Here is a 24,868-nt window from a genome sequence, read left to right as displayed (position 1 = left end):
TCACCTCACTCATGATTTCAATCAGTTACATTTTCAATAAAAAACATGTAGCCTACTTGCATTTACTTACATGAAGCTTTACATAGCAACCTAAATTAACCTTCATTAAGATAACCATTTTGAACTAATTAGAAAGATATGGACATTTGTTTCCCTTGTAAAAAATTAAACTGACTTGTTAATAGGTTGCATTCAGGTTCTAGATCAGACATGGGCAAACTACGGCCTGGGGGCCACACACAGCCCTTTGGGTTTATTAATCTGGCCCACCGAACATGACTAAACTATTTTAAAATAGGTAAGGGTAAACCTTTTTCAAAGTTTTCTGCTGTGTTTATTTCACTGAAATTTAATAAATGAATTATTCATTTAATTAATGCATTTGGAAAACGATTTGTACAATGAGCCTTGCATATTCATGCTTTGCTACATGTTACAAGCCAAATCTCTAATGTAATATATACATATATATATATCCTGGTGGCCCCTTTGTCAAATTTTAGAACCTGCTGTGGCCCTTATGGCAAAAAGTTTATCAAAGGTACAATGTAAATGTAAAATGCTCTCCCACCACTAGGGGTTCCCACTGCCCTGGTTTGCAGACAAGTGAATGCCATACCCTTCTGTTACATTTTAGCTTGCTGACTTTTGTGTATTTTGTTTTTTCAGATGATTTAGACAGAAGCTGCACACGCACAGATGGTGAAGGAATGTATCTATGTTTGCTACTGTGATGAAATCTAAATGGTGTGAAATATGGGGGGGGTAAGCGCTCACAAGTATTTTACTTCTGCTTACTCCTTTTGAGCATTGTACAAAACTTGGGATTTGGGTGTACACTGTTTTGTTTTTGTTTGTTTTTTTTATTATGTATGCTCAAATAAACAATATTCATTCATTCATTCATTCATTCAAGCTGGGAAAATTATTCAGCTATGATATAGCAGTAAAATTGCCCAGCCTACATTTAAGTGAAAACATTTAGCTATAGTTATAGAGACTAACTTCCTAGGTTATTTTCAGCACTCTGCCAGGTTATTGCTGATGTAGCTAATGAATAAAACACAATGTCAAAGTCAGTGTAGGGTTTCATTTGTTCCACTTGAACCCTGACATTAGTCCTGACATCAGCGTATCACCTCCACTCTGTGACCGAGCTGGGCAGACAAGCAGCAGACAAGCAGCAGACGAGCAGCAGAGGAGCAGCAGAGGAGCAGCAGAGGAGCAGCAGACGAGCAGCAGACGAGCAGCAGACGAGCAGCAGACGAGCAGCAGATGAGCAGCAGAGGATCAGCAGAGGATCAGCAGACGAGCAGTAGAGGAGCAGCAGACCAGCAGCAGAGGAGCAGCAGAGGAACAGCAGAGGAACAGCAGGCGAGCAGCAGAGGAGCAGCAGACGAGCAGCAGACGAGCAGCAGACGAGCAGCAGACGAGCAGCAGACGAGCAGCAGACGAGCAGCAGACGAGCAGCAGACGAGCAGCAGATGAGCAGCCACTGTTCCCTCTTCAGAGTGTTAGCACTCAGGACTTTTTGAAAATAGCCATTTCAGATTTTTATGTTTTGTAAAAAAAAATCCTTGAGTTATTTCAAGTGTACAGGTACTTTATTATTTTTTAAATAAAAATACATTTCTTTGCCCGGTGAGACTGATGAGTTACAATCAGCATTGGCAAGTAGGCTATAAGTACCTCTGAAAAAAAAAGTACCCCTGGTTTAGAAAATGCCTCTTATTTCTACAGAAAAACAAACACATGGACATGCCCAACAACACAAACAGATTTCCAAACAGGTTTCAGTAAGTACATGGACATATTTAAACAATTTAAGCTGTACTTGCTTGATAACAGTACAGATCCAATGAAAATGTGAAGTATGCTGATGATTTAAGTCAACAGAAAAGAACATATGAGGCATCTGTAAGTCTACAGTGAAGCCACTTCAAAAATAAATTACGATATGAGAGAAAGTTATTCGGTGACAAAACTAACTTGGCAGCTTACACATTTATAGGGGAATGTATGAAGGAAAGAATGCTTGTCAGATCATTCCTTTAGACTTGCACATTTCATTGACTTCTCAAAAAAACGGGTTTTACATTCCAATGACGGAACAATTCTGTATTTTACGCAATGTGTGGCAACCCTCAGCTAACCTGTGCAATTACAGACACATTATTATATGGAGCTGGAGCCTTATATTCGCTCTGACAGACTTTCGTCGTAGCCACGACTGATCGGGTGCACAATCAGTGTGTCTGTTGCACACTTGGTGCGTCTGTTGCTGTATGATTTAAATTCCCCACGTCATGCAGTATGACATCCTCCTATCTTATAGGACGAAAAAAGTCTTAAGGCTTTATCTTTGGCGGCTCAGTTTTGGTCGGTAACCAGCTGAAGCGGTACGGCTCGCGCGGCACTAAGAGGTCGATGTCCAGTTTCTTCTGCTCTTTGTCGCTGTTGACCGGACGATAGCCCAGCATCGACATGGCACCACGGCACACATCCTGCACGCGGCGCACTTTACTATGAGGCAGCGAGGTTCGCCACGCCTGAGACACATCCACAGCGTTGCGAGAGGTGATTTTGAAAGCCTCTTTTTTGGTACCTTTGCCTTTGCCATGTGTGACTTTGTATATCCACTCCTTCAAAGTGGAAGTCATCTCCAGACCCACAAAGTCATAGATGGAGCCGATTTCATCCAGTGGGTTGCGAGCCAGGTCCTCATAACGCACCAACTTGTATCGGCCCTCTAAAAAGGGCGGGGGCTTTTGGAGCGCCCTCTCCTTGATACGCACGTGGCTGCGGCAGATTTCTTGCATGACTTGGTACTGTACATCTGCTGTGGACACGTTCCTCTGCTCCAGCACAATGGCACTGTCACTGGTGAAGGACTTGGAAGACTCCTCTCGAGAGCGCATGACGGCTCGGGGGTCCCGTACCAGGTGCACAATGCGCAGGTCCAGCCCAGGGTCCTGCAGCAGAGGGTAGAGAGACTCCAACTCAAAGAAGCGCACCTCCTTCAGCACCACATGACTGTAGGTGTTGCAGGCACGCTGCGCACCACCCAGGCCTCGCGTGGAACACTGGAGCTGACATGCCGTCTGGTTACTGAAGTGAGTGCGCGGGGTGAGAGGGCAGGCGGGGGGTGAGCACAGTGCCCGGCTGTGGCTCCACATGAACAGGTTTGACACATTGTGCTGCTGGGGCAGGTAGGCTTCCATGGTGGAGAAGTCACAGTGGAAGGTGCTGCGCAGCAGGTCTCGGACAGCCATCCGGAGGGCCCTGGCCCCGGGCCGCTGCAGCGTGGTCCACACGTGCCACCCTGGCTCCATCAGATAGAACACTGATTGGTGTTGGCTGAACACCTGTCCCAAGAAGGAGGAACCTGATCGCCACGACGACAGCAACAGCACGTGGACCTTCCCATGGGAGGGGGCAGAGCCACAGGGGCTGAGCTGGACATACCAGCCACAGAATAACACCACTGCTGCCCCCTGCAAGATGACCAGGAAGATCATGGTACTCAGGTTGACTCTGCAGCGAGGCATGTCTGAGTCCCAGCTGTCTGATGGAGCAGCGGCCTGGGTAAACAAGAACAAGAGCACCCATGATGAGTGCGTGACCCAAGAACTAGAGTGATTACCTAACCTCACTGTTGACATGGGACTTACAGGATCCTGGAGCAGTCAGATGGAGATGAGCCAAGAGGTCGGCTGTCCAAACAAAGTCTTCATCGTTTGGACTGCATGTGACAGTCTCCTGTGGAGGACAGGTCAAATCAGCACTTAAGAGACAAGCAGCACAGCACAGAGAGGAGAAAGACACCTTTGACACCTCTGGTACAGTACATATATAGCACTTGAATAACACAATGGGTGCTTGGGTCCCGCACAACAATGGTATTTATATTGAGCCACGTTAGCGTGGAAAGTGAGTCCTTCCTACTTGTATTCAGAATACTGTACATATTTGGGTGCATACAGTATCTTTAGTTACTTCCCAACATTGCTGCTGACACATAACATATTTAGATGACCATGTTACCTTTTAATTGTTTTGAAAGCTATATTTGCTGAAAAAAGAGCACAATCACAACACAATCAGCGTGAATCCTGATAATGAAGATACTGCACCTACTGTTGAGTGTGAAGACTTGTCTACTGAATGTGTTACATGCACCTTACTAGGATTACAGCATTAGAGAAATCTCACTAACAGCGTTTCCACCCATATAAAATGTGTATATTTGCACCAAAAAAGTGCACAACAAATGTGCAAGCACATAACTGGGCATTGATTAACTGGTTACAGGAGCCTTCTGTGCCATGACACCACTAATCCTACAGAGGGACTACAATGTATAGTCTGATTGGGTTTTTTTTACCGTGGAATAGACTGAAGGAGTGTCCCAGTTTCAAAGTCTTGTTTCATACCATTTTATTGTGTAATAAACACATGGTCAGTTGAATCAAGGACAGTGTTTTAGAGACAATGATTAAGCTTCTTTTACCTAATAAGTAACCGCTTAATGACCTGAGGTGGGTACTTCTACTCTGTTATTGTACTGTTATTTAAAATGGTAATACTCAAGTAGAAGTAAAAATTACGACGTGACAAATTGGAAATGAGAAAAAAACGCACCTTGTTACCTGATAGTCTCCGGTGAAAAACAAGAGTGTATTCTTGTTTTCAACAGATTATTTTTTTAGACTAGAGTTTAGTTTGTTTTCATAGCTGACAGTTTGGACTGCTCACTCGCAGCCATCCTCAGAGATGTGATACTGCTGTGTTTTGTCAGGTCTGCTAATTTACACAGGTTTTGAAGCTGTCTTCGTATCATGGAGGCAGGTCAACAGCGCCATCTGCAGGACAGTATCCCAGGTATGTGAAAGTAAAAAGGCCCTCTCCTCCCAGTTTATAGTCCTGTAGCCATGTTTCCACTAGGAAGCACCAAAACCTGTGTAAATCAGCTGTCCAGACACATCACAGTAACATCACGTGACTGACTGCCATACCTTTTGACTGCGAGTGAGCAGTTGAAAGGTATTAAAACAAAGAAACTTTGGTCTGAAAGTAATTTGTTAGAATAACTTATTGGAAGACCAAATTAACCTCACAGAACAAGAATGTATTTGTACAGAAAACAGCAAACGTGATCACCCTAGATCTGAGCTGCTGATTTTTTGTGTTGACATTCCATACGGATATGGGAAATTCCATCCCCAATAAAATCTCTGGTGAATTTTACAAAGGCTACAAAGTGCCTTAACTACAATGTATCCTTGCCACAAACATAGCTGTCATCATTTGTTTACATACAAAATCAAGTTTTAATGTTACAAAAAAAATCCAGATAAAAACACAAAACATTTTACATTTGTAGGTTTACTTTTTAATATTGGATTAAAATGACTCAAAGCTGCTATTATTAAATTAAAAATATACATCTGTGAAATAGCAGCTTGTGGGTGGGCAGTACTCAATGTGTAACTTTTTAAAGAAATTGTACTTTTCAGATCACTTTTCTAGCAGCATACTTATACCCCTATGTGAGAAACATTTTTATTGAAGAAAGTACTCTTGAGTAAACGTTTTGGTTACTCTTCCCACTGTGAGTCCACAAGTGACAAAAGCTTTATGTTGACAATTGAATGGTTTGAACATTTGTGTTTCTTGCGTCGTTGTGCGTTTAGTTTTCCCTCATTTTTCTGTCTATCGTTGGTGCATTATTTTGTATTTTGCCCTTCAAATTACATTAACGTCAACTTATAAATCAGATGTTACATCCCCACAGTTACTCTTAAATAGTAGTTTTCCCAAGTACTTTTTTTGCTCTTACTTGAGTAATTTCTTGGACCACTACTTTTCTACTTTTAGTTGAGTTATTATTTGAAGTAATGTTCCTCTTACTTGAGTAAAATGTTTGGCCCTCTGAATATGGCAGAAGGAATGCCAAAGGAGTGTCCCAGCCATGTGTAATAAAGTTGTATTGTGTCATATAGGATTGACATGGAGCACTGTGGAGCAACGTTTGGATTAGTTTCGTGGAGATGTGTGAAACCCTGTGGCCCAGAGGATCATGGGCAGGGGGACCTCCACAATTATGGCTTGGCTTAGTGAGATAGTATCTAAATATTTATCATCTGTTAATTTGGACTAAACACCTAAACTCTGCCCACAACCAGTCGCAAATAAAGCTGTGAAACTGGGCAGTGCGTGGAGTTTTAAAAGAGAATACTTCTACTTATGTCATCATCACTACAAACTCTATCTAAAATGCAGGGACAATTTACAAGCAAGACAGATTAAACATCAAGTTAACAGAATAAATGTGTTTATTAGTCTAATCATAAGTATTGTGTAATTTAGACAAGCTTTGGCCTGTTTTAACATTATGGTTGCTAAGTAACACAACTGGAATTACCTCTACTTATGTTATACCTGTTGCAAGTCCAACCAGGACGTAAAAATTATAAACTTGACCAGAGTTTAAAAAAAAATGTATTAGACAAAAATGATGTTATTATATATATATATATATATATATATATATATATATATATATATATATATATATATATATATATATATATATATATATATATATATATATATATATATATATATATATATATATATATATATATATATATATATATAAAATTTATTTATTTATTTATTTATTTATACAGGGGAACCCAATGAGAGCACTTGGGCTCTCTTTTTCATGGGCGCCCTGATTAAGATACAATACAAGAAGAAAAAACTAAACAAACAAGTATCCAAGTCCATATAAAACCTGAAAAACAGGTGCAGGTGTGTGGATAAAAGTCTGTTACCCGATTATTATTATAATTATTATTATTTGAGACTGAGTCTCCAATGTATCTAGTTGAAAAATGGAATACACTCCAAGGAAAAGCAGAACAGCTAAAAGCCTCTTTCCCGTCTCAGTTCTGGTGTGGCTCATCCTTAGCCATATACAGTCATGTGATCTGGTATTAAAGGTTCAGGTATCAATGATTAACAAGCAGGTGAAGTATTCTGCCAGTTTTTGAAGTAGTCCTTTATAGATAAACTTCATACAGTGCTGTTCTCTTCTAACAGACAATGACGGCCAAACCACTTTTTCATAGAGAATACAGTGATGAGTTTCAAATCCTGTAATAAAACGAGGGCAGAGTGAAAGAGAGAATCCAACAGTTTCAAAGCAGAGGCTGAAGTCTGTATGTACCACATCCCCATAATCCAATACGGAGAAGGAGTTTACTTGTACTATTTCTTTTCTGTAATTTATTTTGATACAGTATTTGTTTCTGTAAAAATTATAATTTAGATTTTAAACTGTTACATAATTTTGAGATATGTTTTTAAAAGGGCAAGTTTTCATCAAGCCAAAATCCAAGATTTGTAAGTGTTGACTCTTTCAATGGATGTACCATTTAGCGTATAAAGTTTGCATGTTAAGTGTTTTTTTTGTTTGTTTGTTTTTTGAAAAAAATCATATACTTAGTTTTATTTGCATTCAAAGACAGTTTAAGATTTATGGGGGAATTTTGGATTTCATTAAAATCTTGCAGTTTGCAGTTGCAGTTTTAAAAGCGCCTGATCAGTGGAGGGAGCACTAAGCATAGAAAACAACATCTGCCTAAAAATGTATGTGGTTTTCTTTTAAACTGTAACCAATAGAATTAATAAAAATAGTAAAAAGTAGGGTCCCAAAATTGAGCCTTGGGGCACTCTACTTGGGGCGCATGACTTAAAGCTAGAAAATCTGATTTAAAACCATTGCCTACTACAGCCTGGGTTCTGTTTGAAAGATAATTTTGGAACCAGTCACATGGAGCATTGTTAAATCCAATCTGCTTCAGATGCTTCACGATGACTCCATGATCCACTGAATCAAAAACTTTAGTAAAAATCAATAAACAGAGCTACACAATCTTGTTTGTCATCAAGAGCTGAGAAAATGTCATTTAAAACTTTTGTGGTGGCAGTACTATGCTCTTTTCTGAAACCTGACTGATAAGACTTCAGAATGGAGCATTTATTTAGACATTGTAACTTGATTTGCAACTAACTTTTGCCTTATAATTATGGGGTTTGTTTGTTTGTTTGTTTGTTAAGATTACATCAATGAGTGTACCTTTATGTAAATTTCTAGGATCTAGTCAGAACAGAAAATATTGTGTGAGATTCAGGACATTGCAGAAGTCTTTCAAAGTTTCAGGCTCTTTCTCCAGCCAATTAATATTTATAATTATCAGGACCTCATAATTTTCCAGTTTAGAAAGCCTCATGAACAGATCCTTAAGAGCATTTTTATGGGCTGAAGGGGCACAATAAATACCAGCAATAGCCAATTTTTTTTATCAGGGTCATTTGCATAACAGACACACACAGATATGCAAAGCTTTAGGCTTTGAACAGGTGAACAGACAGGAAAGTCCAATAGAGACTGTTCTATCTTTTTCATGGAAGTCCTGGCCAAGACAGCAGCACGGATCAAACAGTAGATAGGCATATATTAAAATAATTTGTTATTTAAAAGTCCTATATTACATAAATTAAAGTCTTGTGTTGTGAGCTTTAAGCCATATTATAATGTTATCTCCCCAAAACATACCTAGAACTGTGTTTTGTTTCATTGACATGTGTTTTAGTAACGCTTTATTACTGGTCTGTCTATATCTCCAAAGCTAAAAATGCTCTGTTCCATCTTGTGATGTCATGGAGTGGTAGTTTTCAAGTTAGTAGCTCCTTTTATTCAGTTGAGGTTGGCAATTCCATGGGTAAAGTTATCCAAACGATCCTAGTGAAGCTGTACAGAGTTTAAAAACAAAGTGGAGCACTTCCTGTATTACCACATGATGACATCACAAGGTGGAATAGATGATTTTTTCTGTTTGAGAGAAAAATACAGACACAATGTGCAGGGTGTGTGTGTGTGGGGGGGGGGTGTGGGGGGGGGGGCGTGTGTGAGGGTGTGTGTGTGTGGGGGGGGGGGGGGGTATGTGTGGGGGTGTGTAGGTGTGTGTGTGTGTTAGTGTGTTAAACATGTGAATGAAACAAAACACAATTCCTGGCATGTTTTTGATGAGGAAACAACATTATTACATAAATCAGAAAATGGCGCCATATGGGCCCTTTAAAAACTGTTATAAACAATAGATTAATTTCAAACTGTTTGACATGAATTAAATTAATTAAATGAATGAATGAATTAAATATATCTATCTCAGTGGAGACAGGTTGTTAGCTTCACTTGGTCAGGCCATATTACAGGTCATATCTGTGGAAAGGTGACACAGCTCACAATGATTCTCTAATTTTAATTCAAAAAGTTTGACTGAGTGTGAATAAAGGATTTCAGTTAATTGATCATGGTGTCAGTAATTGTGAATAATAGTAAAATTGTGATGTTTCTTTATAACAATCGCAAAACTAAGATTTGAGTGATACATCCATGTGTATCACATTATGCACATAGAACTGCCAGTCTCATATAATCTCACCATCTTTACAAAGATGTGAGGCTGGTAATGTTTTGTGCTTCAAAGTGCATTAACTTCAAATTATAAATCAGATGTTACAGCCATTTACTCTTTAAGTTACTCTTACTTCAGTAGTACTTTTCCCCAATAGCTTTTTACCAATTTTGTGGACCACTACATTGTACCTCTATTATTCTGGAGTAAAAATGACTCTTACTTGAGTAACATTTTAGCTTCTCTGCCCACCTGTGTGTAAACTCACTGACAGAGTTGGATCATTAAAGTGTGTCTGGGGGATGATGAGGTAAACAGTTTTGAACACTATTTTAAAATCCAGGGCAAGCCCAAGTTACTGTGGACTAGACCACATTTATTTAGCAACATAAGTTCCATTCAAACTGAACTTGTCTTATACTGAACTGGCCTATATGTTTTAATGATACATTAACAGTAGTCCTACATGGCCTACACTGTTTTCAGTCACCTTCACTGTCAAAGAAATGGCATCGTGTGAATTGTGCGAAAAAGGGTAGACTATCCAGTCCTAAATGAATTCACCATTCTTCAGGCTAACGGTCAGTGAAAACTAAGCCACATTCAAGATAAGCTGAAGTTGTTTTTAGGCGTCTCCAGCACTGAACCGCGCGTGAACACTAAACCAAAAGTGCACTGGGGCAGTACAAGGAGCCTGAGGCATTAGAGTCCCAAAAGCACACAAAGTCCCAGGACAGAGCAGAGGCACAGCTCCGTTCCCTTGGAAACGAGCAACTCCGAAAAAACACAGCCCCAACTTTGCGCTTCCTGCCCTGTTCCGACAGAGTCTTACCGTATTTCCACACTCGATGTCACTCCACCGCAGAGAGCGTCTGTGCAGAGCGGCTGTGCAGAGCGTCTGTGCAGAGCGGCTGTGCAGAGCGGCTGTGCTTCGTGCCCCGGCGGCCAGACGCGGTGTGTAATTTTGAGACGTGGCCAGCGGCTCCGTGCGAGGCAGGCTGTAGGACAGACAGTGGGACGGGCCGGGGATGGGCGGAGGGTGGGCTGAGGCTGCGGGCAGATAACATGTGCAGACTGCTGATGTGCTGAATCATGTCAGAGAAACTAGGCTGCTTCCGATTACCTCCACACAATGCGCTCTTGTGCGTCAAGAAAGACGAGGAATCCTCATGGCCTCGAGTGGTCCTGCAGTGGTCGCTTGGTTAAGCCATGGCTCCTTTTAGGCTAGATCTACTTTAAATAATAACCAATTAGGCCACTCAGCCTCGAAGTTTGTGTTGACCTACCATGGGATAGCCCTGTAGGCAGAGGGGGGTAGAGAAGCCAAAAATGTTACAGTGAGTTTAAGTAAGATTACTCAAGTTGAAGAAGACCTACAACAAGTACAATAAGATATTCCTACTCAAAACATTCAATAGGCTAATGCACTAAATTTGGCATTTTCAAAGGATAGTGACAAAAATGAGAAAAACTAAATCGCATTTGCAAGAAACACAAATGCCACTTGCAGGCTTACTCACAGTGAGTAATGTAAGAGTAACGAAAACCTTTACTCAAGTGTGGCAATACCTCCTTATCAAAGCTTAGTATGAACGTGGTGTGTTGCTATCAAGTTGTCTATTTTACTTTTTTAATTCTTATTACCTTTCTTCTCAGCTGAAAAGTATCAGAAGTGGGCCAGCTTCTGGTCAGGTCTGAAGATGTGGCCAATTGAGAAGTGACAAGGCACCAAAAGGCAGTCACACACACATTTCCAAAGGATTGTCCCCTGTCTGTATGAATACCTCTCTGTACACCCCCCTCCACCCATTTTAATTCCATTTTAATTTGTAGTCAATTTCTTGTTTCGAATAGAAAAGAAAAAAAACAAAAACAACTATAAACATGTATTTAGTCATCAAAGAGCTAAAATAACACACAGAGCTTAGGAGGTTTCATTTTGCTACCTCAGACTTTATGCTTTTTTCTGTTTTGAAATGGAAAAAGAGAAAATCATTTTTGTTGGCCTAATTCTGATAAACGCAAAAGTGTGACAACCCACCCACCCCACCCTCCCTTTGTGATGCAATCTCTTCTATTGTCACACATGACAACTAACCCCTGCTGCACATATTCACTTAAGCTTATTTCTGCATTTTGTAACATAGAAAAAAAACCAAAAACAACAAATTGCAGTGAGACCCTTGTCTCACTGCAGGAAAGTCCCCGATTCCACTCTTGGACTGGAGTAGACTGTTTCCTCTAAAAACTGGTAGTAGATTCATGGACTCATCAACTCACACGGAAGCTCTTTTTTGGACTGGCTTTTCTTTTCACAACTAAGTTTAAACCAAGTTTGAAAACATGTGTTAGTCTGGCTTTACTGAGCTTTAGGAGAATGTCTGGGCCATTTCACCAATGATCAGACCTTTGTACCTTCACCAAACTGTCCCAGCCTTAACCTGCTTCATTCCCTTTTATTTGAGAGGCTCTGGTGGTTATACTACATGTTACATCAACATGCACTTGAATGGGGTTCAAACCAATGGCCCTTCCACTGAGAATGTTACATCATTTAGGAATTGTCTTTTTTTTTTTTTAATGATTTTTATTATTTTCTGCAGACTGTGTGAACATGATATTCTATTGTTTTGTGAAGTTCAAGGCAGAACTGCAGGATGTAGCCATTTCCTGCATGAAGAGGTTTCGGTGATAGAGGAGGGGGAGGATACAGGTCACATATCCTCACAAAGATGTTGGGCTGTTCTCCCAGACCTGAATACAATGACTCAGGCCTGGGTGGGTCAGCACTGTGGTCTCATGAGGCTCCCGCCAATCGAATTGTGTCATTGGTCCAGGGGCAGGGCTTTACTACGCGAGATACTGACGTCACCCAAACACACTAATGTTTTATAATAAATAAAATCTAAATCATACCTCAAATCATCATGTACTTTTTAATAAGGCCAATCTCTACAGTTTACAAAAATATGTTTGAGTAACACTAATTTTGTAGTGCTGAGACAAGGCTAAAGCTAAACGAAAAAAGAAACTATTTCTGATTTATTGCCACCTTTTTCTGCATTTTTTACACCTCATTGTGCAATGTATTGGATTTGGATAATGTTAGAATGTCAAACCCCTCCACCACATTAAGGTGGCGGTTCGGGGAGGGGGTTAGATGTATTATGCACTGGAAAATGTAATATGTACTTCATACCTATGTCGTCCATTGATATGTAGGAAACAGCTATAGCTATTGTGTGCTAGCTTTGTTTTGCAAATTTGCTGTCACTAGAAATACAGGAGTTTATCACCAGATCAAGTCAGCATTTGGTGTAGGAGGATCAGGAGCAAGAGGGCCAGTCCACTTTGGAAGGTATGGGGCAATTCTAACAATCATTGATGTTTGGAGTTTTTGAATGAAGAAGTTTACAGCCAGTCCTGTCAGTAAAGCATATTGTTTGGGTGCAGACTTTGTATCATTGTTTTATAGTAAATTCCACAGATTAAACTGTACTCTATAGTTTATGTCGAGTCCTACTCCCAGGGTCTGTTCTACTATGTTCCCTTATCAAAAACATGCTTGAAGATTTGATGTTATCCATGCATGTTTGAGTATTTAACAAGGTAATTTAAATATGTTATGTGTTAGCAGTTAGCAGTAAAGTCCCTTCTTTAAGACAATGGCAACACTTTTAGACTGTACCAATCTGCTCCAAAGTGAACCAATGGAAAGAAGCCTATGGTATCGTGATGGCAGAGCTCTCAATAACTACTAACAGCATTAGCAGTATTAGTATACTCATGTACTCATAGAATACTATAGACTTGTGATGCAGAACACTGAGCTCTGGACTGTTACCATGTTCGACTGTACTTGGTCTGTAATCACACACAGATCAAGCTGTTCATACGGGGCCCTTCTGTCAGACCTCTTCGCTTACTACAACCACTCTGAACATTTAAAGTACAAAAGCATTTATTGGACACAAAGATGCATCTAAACCATCTATTATCATTTAACGCACAAATACAAAAGCAATAGTGATGACTGCGGATCTATAGGGTGTAATACCCTACAAAATTCTCCCAACCGACTGTTTAAAAATTGACTAAAAATTTGAACCTGTATTAAAAGGACAAATACAGTACTAGTTTGTGCTCAAAAGTTTGGACATACCCTCTCATTCAATGTTTTTTTTTTTTTTTCCCCCTTAATGTTTAATACTTTCTACAATTTAGATGCAATACTGAAGACATCAAACATATGAAGCATGATGGAACTATGTAGTAAATTCAAAGTATCCACCCTTTGCTTTGTCTGTAATCCTTTTCTCAGTTGTTCAGGTACAATCCCTAGCAAAGGAAAACTTCTCTTCTGCCAAGTGGACAAAAGTTTTAGAGTTAGGACATTTTGCCTCTCATGTGGATAAAAGGTGCAACTATTCCCTACACAGCTGGTATGTCTGAAAAGCTTCAGAGGATTTTCAGACAGTATGAACTCCCGGTCTATTTCAAACCTACAAACACTTGTCACTAAGACATAGTGGTTCACCCAAAGGATAAATCACCAAGCTACAATTTAAGCAATGTGGTCCACTCCATTCATTGAAGATTTCAGTGAGTATTACACTGGAGAAACAAAACAGCCACTCCATAAGAGAATGAACCAACACTTCTGTCAGAGCAGCTCAGGACCCCAGAGTGCCGTATATCATCATCCCAAAACCACTAAACACTCCTTTGAAGATAGTGAGGTGCAGATCTTAGCCAAAGAAAATAAATGGTTTGAGAGGGGAGTTAAAGAGGCAATTTTTGTTCAGAAAGACAATCTAACTTCATTTTATAATCTCATTCTCTGGCCTAAATCATAACAATAGTGATAGCCAGTGTAATAATAGGTGTGAGAGCTAACATTAGGGGCCTGATTGATTTTGCAAATATAATGCAGGCAGAGTTCACACTTAGCTAACAAATAGGTGCGTTAGTTTTCAGCGTAGTTGGCTTCTCCCTTCACATAGATATAAGGTAGTGTTCACCAGCAATCTGACCAGAACTGAAGCTGTCCAGTTGACAGAATCGAATTTTTCTTTTGCCACCCTCTGCTTTGTTGACAGTGCTGCAGACCCCTGCCCTTCTCTCAATGAGCTTTAAGATGAAGTCCCCTCAAATGGTTTTCACTTCACAGCTCAGCCATGTCCAGGTCAAGAAATGCCAAAAATATAAAGCAATGATCAAAGCAAAGGGTACAGGTTATTTTTTTTTAAATATAACATCTAAAGCAAGTTTTGAGTTATTCTGAGTTTATTTTTGATTGCTTCTTTTCATACGTGCCATTCATAGTTTTGATTCAGTGAGAATCTACAATGTAAATAATCATGGAAATAAAGAAGAACCAAAAATGTAAAAGTGTCCAAAAGCAGAAAAAAAATTTGCTTTGTGAAAAAACTACAAAACTTTAAAACAACCATATATTATTACCATTATCATGTCCATGAAAACCGGAGCAATTGCCACACATTTAGTTTGTTTCTGTAAAAATGTCCGGTGGAGTGTTGGCCCTCAGCATGTGCTCTCTGATAGGTCTCCTCAGTGCAGTTTGTGGTGGTGGGCTGGTTCCCCTGGTACAGTGGTCAAGAGCTGCTTCTCAAACACAAAGGTCTGGATGCGCTGGAACACCCAGAGAAACACCAGCAGCACGCTCACGTACTGGATCCAGGCAAACTTGATGGTTTCCCAGAAGCCAGGTCGGTATGTGAGCAGCACTGTTAAGGCAGACAGCTAGACAAGAAAAGAGCCCATATTTCCATAAACAAGGCTAAGGAAGCAAAGATACAATAATACTGGCATTGAATATCAGACTTTAATTGAATGTGTTAGGACAGACTGATTGTGGCCTACAATGTCTCAACTTTTATTCATACAAAGCTGTTCAGTATTGATTTGAGTGATAGAAAAAACAGCTCCATAACACAACTGGACCGCTTGTGTAATTAACTGTGTTTTACTGAAATTAGTATCGGCAGATACTTAAAATCAAAGCACTGATACCAGGATTGGAAGTGAAAAAGTTGGATCAGTGCATCCCTACACAAGACCTTTTTACACAGAACATAAATATAATTGTAATTGTATTTGTTTACATGTTTGAGTATCCCTGCATGCTGAAGCCATCACCTTCTCAGGAGTTGGGCCACACCACATCCCTTATGTTTAACAACTAGACTGATGAAGGTGAAGTACGTCACTTTTTGTGTTGGAGGGTTTGCCACCTGCTAGTCTACATGGAGACGTTATTGCATTGAATAGAATGTTCCACGGTGTGGCTTTAAATCTATTGCTAAGTTTCAGAGAATGTTCTTTGTATTGATACTTTGCAGCTGATGCCATCAACATTCCCAGGAGTGTGAAGCTAACTATAGGCACTGCTCTGTCTGAAGCTCTGTCAATCAAGTTAGACTTTAGTATGATCTTTGTTTTAACACAATCTGACCATAAAGAACGGACATAGTTGGAACTACAGCAGGTGAGCTGATTTTGTATTGTATTGTATGTCTCTTGCTGCTCACCCGCTCCACCAGCAAAGGTTCTGTCCAGGCCAACATGGGAAAGTGCAACATTATAACTGTAAATATCAAACAGAGGATTGAGGATACATTGTTCAAAGATATGGATAGATACTATAGATCTCATATTTCTTGTAAATAGCCTATTCTTTTGTTGATACACATTTGGATTCAAACTTAAAGGTGCACTGTGTAACTTTTCCGGTGAAAGGTCTGTCACCCATTTAGCTCCATGGAGATGCTAGCTTTGCCAAATGTACAGCATAGCAGTATACTTATATATCCTGCATTTATTCAGTTAGAGATGCTTATCACCATGGAGATAAAGAAAGGATAGAGTCATACTGTGGAACATTCTAGGGAAAGCAAACATTGCCATGGATACCAAGCAGGTGCATATGTATATGACAAGTTAGTCTACCCATTCAGCATAATTATATTAAAAGATTTTTTTCAATTTTGATGATGTTTATCATCATATTTCCTAGTTGAACATTGGCAGCACATGTGGCAAAAGTGGAGTCAATCATTTTATATATATATATATATATATATATATATATATATATATATATATATATATATACACACCCCCACACACACCCCCACACCCCCACACACCCCCCCACACACACACACACACACACCCCACACACTTTTTCATTCATGGTTATTTATTTTCATGATTATTTACATTGTAGATTCTTACTGGAGGCATCAAAATTATGAATATATATGGAATGTAGTAAAGAAAAAGATAAACTCAACTAAAAATGAACAAAAAAAAAGGTTTCAAATAATCACCCTTTGCTTTAATCATTTTTGACATTTCTTGACCCTGCCAAGGCATGGCTGTGAAATGTGGGCTCTGGCCCTGCAGACTTGAACTGTATTTGTAAAGGGATGGCAATTAGTCCTGGACACATCTGCAGCTGCCTGTCCATGGAAGTGGATCTCCCCTTCACTGTGATTCTCTTGGAGATTTCCCTTTTTTCTCACGTTTTTTTTTTTTAGTTTTTCCTTGCCGAGAAGGAGGGTCTAAGGACAGGGGAGAAGGAGGGTCTAAGGACAGGGGCTGTTCTGAGACAGTTATACATTTGCTTGTTTTCTGTTGATTAATTTACTTATCTGTTTCACTGTTGATTTTCTAACTTTCTGTTGGTTAAATCAATTCTCATGTTTAGCCCTAAGAGGCAACTGCTGTTGTGATTTGAGCTTTACAAAAATGAATTGAAAACAAACCATTTCAAGAGACTTCACCAGGAACATCATTGAGATTAAGGATTTGCAGTGTTATTGACAAAGCAAAGGGTGGTGACATTGAGGATTTAAATATAAAAAAGTTGAGTTATTCAAAATGTTTTCTTTGTTACATAATTCCATACATCTTGCTTCATATATTTGATGTCTTCTGTATGTATATAAAATGAGGAAAGTGGTAAACAAAGAAAAAATACAAGGATAAAGAAGGTGTATCCAGACTTTTGACTGGTGGTGTACATTTGTTTGATTTGTTAGATGCATGTAATTTGCCTATGACTTTTGGATGGAATTTTTTGTGGTGATGACATAAATAGGGGGATTCCTTTTTAAAACTCAACACTATTTGTGATGCCACTGATGTAAAATCATGTATTACACATGTAATAATTTGAGGAACATTAAAACCTGTCATATGCACTTATAAAACCCTACAAATTGTATCTTTGATTAAAGTCGTAGGAAGCTCCCACACCACATGGCCAATGCCCTGGTTTATCTGAAGGATATGTAATTGTCTCGGTGGAGTAGTGGATCTCGGCACGGAGCATGAAAGGGGCAGTGGGGGCTCGTCCAGGCTTCCACACGGGCATCGCAGTGGACAGAAGGGTGGTCACTGCAGATGGTCAGAGCAGATAGAAGGGTCATTATATACTCTATATCACCAAGGAATTCAAAGAGTGAGTAACTTTAACCGTCTTAAGGTAGAGAGAGATGTTAGACATATTTTACAATCATATTACTCAAGTGGTCTCGCTGCTTTGCGATTTCTTTCTATAGGGACAAAATTTTTTTATTTTTTAAATAGTGCGTGGCCTACTCGTGCACAAAATCACCCAAACTGAACAGTGATGAAAGATTATATTATCATATGGGTCATTCTGCGAGATCGGTATCTTTTATGTCCCAAAGAAATGTGAATTATTCCAGAAAATCATTTAGACTTTTCGTTGTTATAGTCAAACACTTTAAACCACATTTTAAACCAATTTAAATAATATTTAAGAAATGTGTGTTTTGGGGCATATCACTAAAGAGGCTTGGTCGTCTTTGACAAGATGAAACGTGAACAAACCTTACGTAAACCCTTAAAGAAACCATATTTATTTTATATTTTATTTTATATTCATTATTTTATACCTGTCCCTAGTTTTTGTCATTCTATTGAGCTGCAGGACAGAACATCACAAGAACTCTTTCTTCCGGACTGCCATAAGACTGTAAAATAAGGAGGTTTCCAGCAGATGAAAATTTGAAAAGACCTACACAATCTAAATGTCCCCTTGGGATAAATATCTTTCTGATTGATTTGTTACTATCCTTCATGGTAAGGGGTAAGTAAAGAATTTACTTTGAATATGCCTCTGTGCTAGCAATCATGGACAAGCAATTGGCAAAAAAAAGTTTAAAATGTCACTCGTGTTACCAAATTGATGATTTTTAATGGAACAATCCCAGTTTTAGGTGAGCAAATATATGAATTTCAAAAATGTATTTTGAAATTCAAATGTAAGTTGAAAAGGCACCTATTTCATGGGATGACCAATATTATATTAGAGTGCATAGTTTTACAATTCCACTCCTCAAAGTTATTTGCATATAACAATGTTCTGTCCACAATAAAGCTTAGCCTTTAAATATTTAGCAGTTTCATGAGTCATTTTACATCATGTTGGGCCTTCTGGTTTTCTGCTTTTTAGCAGCTTTACCTCATTTTATTATATGTTCTTAATGTGAACTGAAGTGTTTTAAAGTACTTAGTAAATAAACTTTGGCTAAAGCTCTCTGAGAATGTTGGTCAGTGAAGCTGCACCAGAGCCTTAACGAGCCAATGTAATTTAGAGAGAGTACAAGTAGCACTTAACAGTTTCTTTGCTGGTACTTTCGGATTATGTCATCAAACTCATAGGCACTTGCAAACGGGCTAGAGCTGTCAATCACAGAGACCTGCAACACACAATATAGTAAGGACAGTTTTTAAAAAAATGATCTAATTTTAAAGACAAAAGGTTGGCATTTGTAAGTAAAGACACATTCTCACATTGTAGATGTTGTAGAGCCCACGATGAGGTAGAGGAGCCCTCTGTTGCAGCCGCAGGTCTCCACTGATGAACAGCTGTGCCCCAGGGACTGCAGAAGAGTAGTGCACACAGGCCAAACTCTGCATGGCCACAGTCGACATGCGCTGGACAAATACACACCAACTATAGCAGCCCAGCATCACAGGAGTGTGTGTGTAGAGTGTGTGTGTAGAGAGTGTGTAAAGTGCGAGTGTGTGAAGTGTGCGGTACATACAAAGAGCTGGTAGCTAAACGTGAGCAGGAGTTGGAGGCTGTAGAGCTGCTCCTCCACTCTCAGGGGCAGCTGCATCTCCAGTAGCAGACGGTCAAGCTTCCCATCCTGATTGTCATCCTCCTCTCTCACCTGTCACAACCCACCACAGAAAATGGTCAGGACCGACAGCCTAAGCACAGATCCTGGTACAGTAGAGCCCAAATCATAGATTGCATATATAAAGACATACAGCTGAATCCAATATAAAAAGACATGTACTTTTTTTCCCTCATTGACATGAAATCAGATTTAACTCTACCTTTTGTAGGTCAATTAAAATTACCAAAATTACTACTATTTGCTAAATGCCAAAATAATGAGAAGGATTTTAAGACAATTTTTCATTACATTACATTACCAAGTCAGAAGTTTACATACATTTAATTAACATTTGGTACCATTGCCTTTAAACTGTATGACTTGGGTCAAATGTTTTAGATATCCTTCCACAAGCTTCTCACAATAGTTGGCAGGAATTTTGGCCCATTCCTTTTGACAGAACTGGTGTAACTGAGCCAAGTTTGTAGGCTGCCTTGATCCCATACGCCTTTTCAGTTTGGTAGTATGTGTAGTGGCTTCCCTCAGCAAACCTTGAGGCCGCAGTGAGAGCCATAGTGGGTCCTGGGTTGTAGCTTTGTGACGCGCTGGTAGTTTATTGAGGATAAATACGCTGAGATCCGATATGCGTTTGTTGGTCATTTATTTTGGCGAACACGCAGGCACACAGAGCTGTCAGTAGCGCAGCAGAGAGAATAGACATGGATGAACGTAACAGGTTATGGCGTCATGAGTAATTGGAGACAAAGTTTGCATTCAACCAAAATTACGGCTACCCAGGCCTGACTCACAACACTGTTCCCCAGGTGAGTGCGGCCTTTTCAAACATATGTGCATGCACACCTGCCCATGTGAGTCCCGCCCCCTTGGCTCTCAACCAATCACACACACAAACAGCAAACACACCGTGCACCCCTATACCCGTCTCCTACAGTATGCTTCATGTCCATTTTTAAGACCCATTTGCTCCAAAGCTTCAACTTCTTGGCTGATGTCTTGAGATGTTGCTTCAGTGTTTCCACATAATGTTCTTTCCTCAAGATGCCATCTATTTTGTGAAGTGCACCCATCCCTCCTGCAGCAAAACAACCCCACAACATGATGCTGCCACCCCCATATTTCACAGTTGGGATGGTGTTCTCAGGCTTGCAAGCTTTTTTTTATGTTTCTTTTGGAGTAACGGCTTCTTCCAGGCAGAGTGGCCTTTCAGTCCATGTTGGTACAGTCCTCATTTCACTGTGGATAATGACACACTCTTACAGCTTCAGCAGCATCTTCACAAGGTCTTTTGCTGTTGTTCTTGGGTTGATATGCACATTTCGAACCAAAGCACTTTCATCTCTGAGACACAGAACCCTTCTCCTTCCTGAGCGGTATTATGGCTGGACAGTCCCATGGTGTTTTTACTTGTGTATAATTGTCTGAACAGATGAACGTGGCATTTGGAAATTGCACTTCAGGCATTTGAAAATTGCACCCAAGGATAAACCAGACATGAACACAATTATCTTCCTGATATCTTGGCTGATTTCGGATTTCTTTCCCGTGATCAAAGAAGCAGTGTGTTTCAGGTGTACCTTCAAATACATCCACAGGTGTGTCTCTAATTAACTCAAACGTTGTCAATAAACCTATCAGAAGCTTCCACAGACATGACATCATCATCTGTTTGTTTTAATTGTTTAAAGGCATAGTGATCTTACTGCATCTAAAATGTATGTCTATAAACTTCTGACTTTGAAGAAAATTATGATATTATTCAGGCATTTAGCAAATAGAAATAATTTTGGTACCCTAATTGACATAAAACTGGAAAACTTGAGTCTAATTGTCCAACAGTGAGAAAAAAAAAGCGTATGTGTCTTTTTATGCAAACTTTTGGTTTCCACTATACATACATACATAGTCTATGAAGTGACGTCTCCTGACGTTTAGTCCACTTCTTTATAGAGTCTATGGTTCAAACATACGGGACAACACATAGCAGTCTACAAGTACACACTCCTGTAGGAGCACACACTTACCGACAGCGCGGGGATGCGTAGACGGGCCCCCACCAGGTGGTTGAAGTGAGGAAATGTACTCCAGGCCACATACTCCCCCTGAGCACTGGTGGTGGCAATCAATATCGCCTCGTACTGGAACCGCACCACCGGCTGCTCCTCGTATGTGCTCGTTTTCAACCAAAAACCTGAAGAGTATGATGGGTTACGTTTAAAGCACATATGACAGGTTTGATTGCTAATTTCTCTAAAACGGTTAGAGAGTTAAAGAGTTAACATCTTTATATTTAAGATTTTACTCATCAAATCGTGCTTAGTTTTTTCTAGTTTGGTAATTTTGTGGTTTATAATTTTACTTACTGGTTGGACAGGTATGACATATGTAAAGCAATGTCACCTACCAAACATAATGTTAACAAGGGCCAAAACGTTCAATTACATAATAGTTATTATTTGATAATTAAAAATAAATTACACCTTTATTTTGTTTAAACTGCCAGAAAAATGCCTACTTCCTTGTGCGTAAATTACATTTTGGATGGAAGTGACCGTTGATGACATGGGTAGAAGTACTGTTTTAGAACTCAGCGCTACTTCCTATATTTTCTAACTTTTTATTTTCTTTATTTCTTCACCTGATGTAAAACTATAATAAATGTTAACAACAGGTACGATCCCACCAATCCAAATCATAATTGCGAAAATATATGAATCTGTCATGCACATCAATGCACTTCAACACACTGACGACACTGTGCAGACTCACCTTGGCTTCTGTAGGCTACAAGCAGAGGAGGGATGTAGGTGAGGCACAGGGCCACCACAGCAAACAGCGTGGCTTTGGTGCACACGCTGCTTCTATACCGGATCAAAGCCGGATGAGAATATACTTCGTAGAAAGCCATTATGCAATGATGTACTTTGTAAACGCTCCCATTTAATATGAACACACTGCAATGCTAACGGCTAACAGTCCTGCTAAAATACAAAATGGACATAGAATCAACCTGACCGACACAAACAATTGCGGGCTCATCCACTGCAGCACCAGCGGCGTTTTGCGCACTATTCTCGTGCTACATTTATCTCATTTGTTGATTTGTTCATTGCTAACAGCGTGAGAGTTGTTTCTGTCCTGTGCGCGCCATGTTGAAGCGTCTCCTCGTTACCATGGCTGCCCCGACTCAACAATGCGCATGCGCCATGGAAGAACAAAGGCGCACCTCCCTCAAACAGGTCAGTGAAAAAAACAAAAGAACAAACAGAATATGTGCTACTAAAACAACCACTTGAAATCCATGAATATATGAGATAAAAGACGGCTCCCATGAGCCGTCTTTTATTTTATCATAGTCATCTCCAGTGTCAAAGATATGACATGATCTAAAACAAATACATTTTTAAATAAAGCTTTTTTTTTTTTTTTTTTTTTTTTTACATTGTGTCGTAAATCTTTGTCTTTGCTTCATTAGTTTGTTTAGGCCTATTTGCTGTAGTTTCCTATAACGAAAATATGCAAGCAACGATTTGGCCCCACTTCTGCCAGAGAATATAAAGTAGGAACGGTTCCCACGGGATGGATGAATTTCTCGGCAGGTAGAAGTCGGCATAACAGGAAAAAGCCTCATTTATGCCTGTTTCCAAGAAACTATTTCACTGTGATAAGTGACGCGAGAGGGAGTAGCCTACGTGTTGTCTAGAAAAAATATATTGCACTTCATATAGTTTTAGTGACTTCCCGTACATGGGTTTCAGAGTGACGGAAAACAACACTTCTCCCAGAATGCACCTCTAGGCCTATTCATCAAATCTTTAGTGTGCATGTAAACGTGATCAGGTTGTTATAAAGAAAGAGATGGAGCTTTCGCCTGCTATTCAGACACTAAAGCTATTCACTGTTGTCTTTTAGAGATTGTACATAACCTTAGTTATAATAGCCTCTGTTATAGTTTTGTAGACTAAAATGTTACTACTTGCACATTTTTGCATTGTATTCTGTCATTTACTCCATTCTGTATCTTAATTTTATTCAAAGTATATTTCAAATCAGATTCAGGGTATATTTGTTTATCCTTATGTTTGCATGTATATTTTTATTCTACTGATGTTCTTACAACATTTCCGCATCATGGGACTAATAAAGGTAGTAACACCTTAAAACATAAACTTGGCTTTCAAAACTACATAAAACAAAAACATATATATATATATATATAAATACACAGAATACTAATAAGTGATTGGTGCTCTAAATGTTTTTCATCAGTGACTCCATACTAAACATCAAAACAGGCCAGGCACTGATTGTAAAAAGGTGAGTCAGTTGGGTCCATTTATTAAAGTTTGACAGATAGAGGCACTATAATAAGGCTTTGAACATTCATTTTAGGGTTGTGTCACAATATAATTATTACTCAAATTTGCATTAAACATTGCTGGTTATGATGACAGTACCCCATTTAATCCAGTGTAAAAGAAAAAGATTGATCAGAGCTGGGTAATTTATCATATGTGGAACATTCAGAGAAAAATATAATTGTAAATAAAATAAAATAAATCCACTTATGTAATATTAACTTTACTTTATCAATCATAAAGTTTGTTCTCATAAATTTTGTCACAGGTTGTCACATGAGAGATCAGTTCAGATAACCACGACAGAGATCATGTAATGAATCTCACTGAGAAGAGGCCAGGCCCGCCCTGTGGCCGACAAACCCTGCAAGGGCTGTCCTGCCACGACACCACAAACTCCCACTTTTATTCAGGAAACATGCTATAACTGCACATGTGCCTGTACATGTGCAGGATCCACTGGCTCACTGCGCTCCGCCTCCTGAGCTAAGACTCCATTGTGACGTACATTATGGTTAAGGGAGGCCTTTACTGGTTGTCCCAGTCAGGAAATCTATCCTCTGCATTTGATCCATCAGAAGTAGTGGATGCAGCAGGGCAAAGCATGGGAACCCATCTCCAGATATTGTGGTTCATGGTCTGGAGTACCTCACTGGAGGGTTAACCTGTTGTACATGTTTTACAGTTTATTTCACAGTTACTTTGTTGTAATGTCACAACAAGAGACATTTATCTCTTGTCAAAGTTAACACTGAGATAATCTCACTTTTATAGATAGCTGTGTTGTGAACAACAACACAGCAACAACTTAAAAATCAAATAT

At 39.4% G+C, this 24,868-nt stretch overlaps 2 protein-coding genes across 3 annotated transcripts; both read right to left on the bottom strand.

The window, feature by feature from the left end:
• Positions 1–1,636: 1,636 nt before the first annotated feature.
• On the bottom strand, positions 1,637–10,418 carry chst6 (carbohydrate sulfotransferase 6). 2 transcript variants are annotated; one of them, XM_033968056.2, is made up of 3 exons: positions 10,321–10,418; positions 3,672–3,759; positions 1,637–3,581 (listed from the first exon to the last, which is right to left on the bottom strand). In XM_033968056.2, exon 3 carries the CDS (start codon positions 3,546–3,548, stop codon positions 2,349–2,351), a length of 1,200 nt encoding a protein of 399 aa, XP_033823947.1. In that variant the 5' UTR covers positions 3,549–3,581; positions 3,672–3,759; positions 10,321–10,418; the 3' UTR covers positions 1,637–2,348. The 2 variants fall into 2 exon arrangements, with proteins under 2 accessions (XP_033823947.1, XP_055078256.1); XM_055222281.1 differs by lacking the exon at positions 10,321–10,418 and having other exon boundaries at positions 1,643–3,581; positions 3,672–3,771.
• A 4,602-nt stretch (positions 10,419–15,020) lies between these two features.
• Positions 15,021–22,740, bottom strand: tmem231 (transmembrane protein 231). The gene is made up of 7 exons (XM_055222282.1): positions 22,457–22,740; positions 21,712–21,878; positions 19,592–19,720; positions 19,338–19,481; positions 19,162–19,243; positions 17,809–17,912; positions 15,021–15,227 (listed from the first exon to the last, which is right to left on the bottom strand). Exons 1-7 carry the CDS (start codon positions 22,593–22,595, stop codon positions 15,060–15,062), a joined length of 933 nt encoding a protein of 310 aa, XP_055078257.1. The 5' UTR covers positions 22,596–22,740; the 3' UTR covers positions 15,021–15,059.
• Between the last annotated feature and the right edge of the window lie 2,128 nt (positions 22,741–24,868).

This window comes from Periophthalmus magnuspinnatus, chromosome 6 (genome assembly GCF_009829125.3).
Source record: "Periophthalmus magnuspinnatus isolate fPerMag1 chromosome 6, fPerMag1.2.pri, whole genome shotgun sequence".
NCBI lineage: Eukaryota > Metazoa > Chordata > Actinopteri > Gobiiformes > Gobiidae > Periophthalmus > Periophthalmus magnuspinnatus.
Note: the sequence above shows the minus strand (reverse complement) of the source record. Positions and strands in the feature narration are given on the sequence as shown.